The following is a 4,849-nucleotide window of genomic DNA, read 5'->3' as shown; positions in this document are numbered from 1 at the left end:
CCCCCCCCCCCCGACCTTGGAAAAGCCAGCCCTCGCACCCCTCCCCCACCATACTTCCCTTCACTAAAGCTAGGCTCTGAGTAGATAGACCTCAGTCCCTGTTTCTGTTATCTCGCCTATCTCTCTTCCCAGCCATTTGTCATCGAACTGCTCCCAAGGGTTTTGAGGAACACTACTTTCCTTTGGTGGAGCTGAGCAGGCTCCGCTGTGTCACCAATTGCACACCTGGAGTGAATGGCACCATCGACTGCAATCAGGGACAGTGTTTTCTGCAGAAGAGTGGTCCAACCTGCCGGTGAGGTCCCGCCCCACTCCATAGGCCACCCCCACTCGCCCAAGTGGTCTCCCTAGTGTCACGCCCACCACCTTCCAGAAGAGTCCGGTCCACTGACTGCCCCAGGGTGGAGATGACTGCAATCCCCCTTCACCTTTGTGTGGCTTCCTGGGAATGAACCCAGGTTACCTCACCATGCTAGAGCAGCAAGCATCTTTGCTCCCCTATCCCACCCCAGTCATATTGCTTGTCCTTTTCCCTCCCTTCCTCTCTCTCTCTACTGTCTTCCCAGGCTGGCCTCGATCATTTAACTTAATAGTGAAGACTGGCTTTTAACTCCTTTGTCTTTACCCCCAACTATAAATGTGAGCCACCACATCCCACTGTCCCTTCTGGAGACCCTGCTCTATACAGACCAAACTCTCCAAGGTCCTGACCACTTGCTCTAGGATGGCAGACCCCAGCCTGTGTGGCCCTGCCTACTAGCATGTGACCTGTCTGAGCTCTGTAACTCTCTCTCCAGCTGCTTTTCCACAGACACTTACTGGGTCTCAGGCCCACGCTGTGAGTTGGCCGTTGACTGGAGGGTGTTGGTTGGAGGCCTGGTGGGGGCTGTCACTGTGCTGCTGCTGTTATTGGTGGCCTTAAGTGTCTGGGTGGTACGTTCCCGGGGAAGACACAAGGACCACCAATCCTCGGGCAGGTGAGCTGGAGGGGCAGAGGGGTGCTTAGGGGTCCCCTGACACTGCAGTTTTGCCCAATTACTTGACCTCCTGAGCTGCCACCTAGGTCCTGGACCCAGGACAGGAAATGGTTTGAGATCTGGGATGAAGACATCGCGGGAACTTTTTCTAACATGGGCTTCCAGGATGCCCCGACAGGTACGTCTTGATACCTAAGGACAGGGCTTGCCCTGGGCTGTACCGCAGTCTGAGGAGGGTATGTTGACCTCCTTAGCTGGGACAGACATGGGTCTGGTGCCCAGGAGTGGAGATTCCCAGACCATCCCTGGGTCACATGGTCTCTGTTTCCTCCGCTCTACCGCCCTCCTTTCTTTTCTCTGCAGCCACTAATGAAAACTTCCATGTTGCCTTGGAGAAGGTGGATACCAACATGATGGTGAGGTCACCATGAAGGGTTACTAGGCAACCCTCCCTAACTCAAATCCTTGGTTCCTTCTCAGGGCAGGTGCCTAGGTTGGGAGTAGGCAATGGCTTTCTCAGCAATCTCTACCCTCAATGTCCATTCTGTGGCAGGTTCACATCCAAAGACCTGAGGTAGCCTCATCACCAGCACCATCATCACCATCATCACCATCATCATCATCATCATCATCATCCTGAGCCCTTGCAGGGTCTCTTCTGTGTTCCTCCACTCTGCCCGGGGCTGTACGATTGAGCCCATTGTGCAAGAACTGATTCAAGTACCCACACGGCCCAGGCTCCCAGTATTCTTGGTGGGAGGGGTTCCTGTTTCCTTGACCTCCCGTCCTTCTCTTTGTTTGACGGAAACCCACTTGGAGAACATGCATCTCTGCTCTTCACTCCAGTATGGTGGGCAAGGCCGGCTCAGTCTCTTGCCTCAGTCTCCTCAGCTGTGAAATGGGTGTGATGCACTTGTACCATGACTCTAAAACTTAGCGCAATTACTTCACGTCTTTGGTTGATTTTTTTTTTTTTTTTTTTTTTGCGGGTAGCAGGGCTTATGCATTCTCCTGTTGCTTTTCTCAGATTCTCTCTCCCTCCTGACTCTACCACCTTCCAGTGTCAGGTCTCCGTTGTTCCTTTGAGACAGAGTTTAATGCGGTTCTGGGGATCGAAACTAGGATTATGTGTATGCTAGGCAAGAGCTCTACCCATTGAGCCACACCCCCCAGTCATTGGCTCTTACTTTTGGATTTGCGCTCTATCGCCATCCTGGCGAGGCTTACCCTTCATCTTGCATGTTTACATAGCCTGACATTGTTCCTGGGGGCAGCATGAAGGAAGTCACACCTCCATCTCTCTCCTCATAGCTCCTTGCTGTGTGGCCCCTGCTCTCACGCCCCAAAGCTCCTCGAGTTGATTCTTGTGCCAGTCTCCTCCCTTAGCCCTATTGCTCTCCCAGTTGACAGGCTGGTCTTGAACTCTCTGACCAGGACCTTGATTCCTTGCTCCTCTATCCTGGCACCTACAAACCTGCTCCCTCTTCCATCCCAGCAGCTATCCCCAAATCCTACCTTGTTCCCACACCTCCCTGTTCCTAGGGGTCCTCGTACAGCCAGGGTGCCATGGGGTCCCCAGTTAATGCTTTCCAAGACCCTACTTCTGTACCCTGAGGCTCCAACCTCTTCTTTCCACCCTTGACGATTGCGAATCCCAGGCAGGGATTTGCCGACGAGGGGACACGACCCGTCTCCTTATTTCCTCTCCCCCACCTCCCCCAGTCTTTACCTCCTCTTCCACGTTGATGTCTTTTCCTTTGTTTCCATCACTCAGAAACTGATGTGACCTCTGAGCTTGGAACCCTCAGTTCCCTTTACCAGGACAGTTCTGGGGACAGGAAGTCAGCGAGTGTCTAGTTCCCCATATATATCCAATAAATACTTTGGCTGTAAACAAAGCTGCTCTCTCCATGTGTCCTTCTCCTACCTGTCCCTTCCCCCCAGTGGTCTCCATCTGCTTGGATGGAAGAGGGCTCGGCAGCATCCTTCTCTCCCAGGGAGGAAGGCCAGCATCTCTTGGGGCCAGGGCTGAACCTAAATCTTATAAAGGGGATGAGTTTCACTGGTTAGTGGGGTGGGGGTGGGGCACATGGGAGTCTTTCCATCACCATTGAATGGGACAAGTCCCCTGAGTTTTGCAATTCTCTTGCCTTGGCCAGAAGCTTAGAACTGGAATTAGGTAGCAGACATCAGAGCACTAGTGCTGGGTCAGGGAGGTAAAGAGATAGATTATTACATTTATCTTACGGTGTGTGTGTGTGTGTGTGTGTGTGTTAGCATGTGTGTGGAGATCAGAAGACAACTTGTGAGAGTTAATTCTCTTTTTTCACCATGTGGGCTCTGGGGATTGAATTTGGGTTGTCAGGCTTGACGGCAGGTGCACATACCTGCCTGTCCGTAGAGCCTCAGCCCCCTCCTGTTCCCACAGTGATGGACAGCCAGTGTTCTTGTTTGAGACAGGGACAGGGACAGGGACAGGGACAGGGAATAGTAATTTAATCCAGTGGCTTTTTGGATGAAGGTTTAGAAGTCCCTTGGACTTTGGCTCTGTTCTGGGAAGAGACAATGACTATAGGTTTCTCTCATCTCTGACTCTGCTCAGGGATGAACAGCCATAAAAATCTTAGGTATAAATGCTATCCCCACCCCTCAGGAAAGCAATGGAAAGGGGGCAGCTCTGGGGTGGGGGAGGGAGGCACAATGGAGAAAGACTCGGGGGAAAGGTGACTGGACGCTGAGGAAGGTTCTCTTTCATCTAGCCGGACTTCTTAGCGATTGTCTCTCTCAGGGGTCCACACGCTCCTCCCTCCATTGTTACCATGCTCTGTGTTCCTTGGCATCCACCTCTTGGCTACTTTCCTTCAGAGTCTCAACTCCTCAGTTTGCTCTGTCTGTCTTGCCCCACCCACCCATGGATTCTCAACTTCTGTTGACTGTTGCTTAGGGCAGTCAACACACCTGGAATTAGAGAGGAGGAAGGTTTGGCCAACTCCCTGGGTTACCCCCCACCCTACACCACAGTCATCCCCACCCAGGGCCAGACATCATCCTTCCCCAAGGCAAAGGTCTCTAGGGTCCTTCTTATAAGAGCTCCTTTGGTGCAGGGCTCTCATTTCTTGGACCTCTTGAGGAGGAAGCTCTTAAGACCAGGGCCGTCTCCCTGGGAGATGCTCGTGACCTGGATCCTGTTGCTGGCTTTCCAGCCGTCCTCTATCTTTTCAGCAGTTTCTGGTGAGTGACCCCAGCCTTGTGCACCAGGGTCTTGGGCACAGCTGTAGATGCTCTGGCTTCCTTTTTCAGGGGAAGGTTTGGAAATTTATGGAAGGTCCTCCTTTGGACTTTGGGGTGCTCAGGGGCCACTGATAAAGTCTGCAGGAATAGAGGAAGTGGCCTGGCTTGTGGGTGGGCAGCTGGTGGCCTGAGGGGTAGCCCCTGGCATGTGGGGGAACTGCTGAAATCCATCTCTCTTGCCTTCAGCCATTCGTTGCAGAGCAAAGGAGTTTTTTGGTCACTTAGTGGTCTCTGCTTGTCCCTGTCCTTGGACCTGAGCCTGCCCAGAGGCTAGGCATTTCCAGCCTTCCCAGACGATGTGTGGAAGCCAGCAGGCAGCTTTTAAGAGTTGGTTCTGAGCACTGGGATTACAGATGCATGCCATAATTCCTGGCTCATCTTCTACTCTTGACTTGTCAGAGTGTACCTGGGAAAGCCCCCTCTGCTCTGTGTGCATGGGGGGTGAGGAGTGGGAGTATGCTCTTCTTTGGGGGCTCATAACCATATCTACTATGCAACTGGCTAGAGGCAGATCTCTCTCAGTTATGGGTAGATCTCCCAATTCCCCCTGAGGCATACAAGACACCCCGCCAGGGACCAGG

At 52.8% G+C, this 4,849-nt stretch overlaps 1 protein-coding gene across 1 annotated transcript in view; it reads left to right on the top strand.

The window, feature by feature from the left end:
* The window catches only part of Muc3a (mucin 3A, cell surface associated), a 21,874-nt gene extending 19,006 nt beyond the window's left edge, over positions 1-2,868 (top strand). The window contains exons 9-13 of the mRNA XM_029477875.1: positions 133-295; positions 798-977; positions 1,064-1,155; positions 1,341-1,393; positions 1,531-2,868. Of these exons, the coding sequence (XP_029333735.1) occupies positions 133-295; positions 798-977; positions 1,064-1,155; positions 1,341-1,393; positions 1,531-1,617 (575 nt within the window). The 3' untranslated portion in view covers positions 1,618-2,868. The remainder of the gene's footprint in view (positions 1-132; positions 296-797; positions 978-1,063; positions 1,156-1,340; positions 1,394-1,530) is intronic.
* Positions 2,869-4,849: the final 1,981 nt, after the last annotated feature.

This window comes from Mus caroli, chromosome 5 (assembly GCF_900094665.2).
Source record: "Mus caroli chromosome 5, CAROLI_EIJ_v1.1, whole genome shotgun sequence".
Lineage (NCBI taxonomy): Eukaryota > Metazoa > Chordata > Mammalia > Rodentia > Muridae > Mus > Mus caroli.
This window is presented reverse-complemented; position numbering and strand designations above follow the sequence as displayed.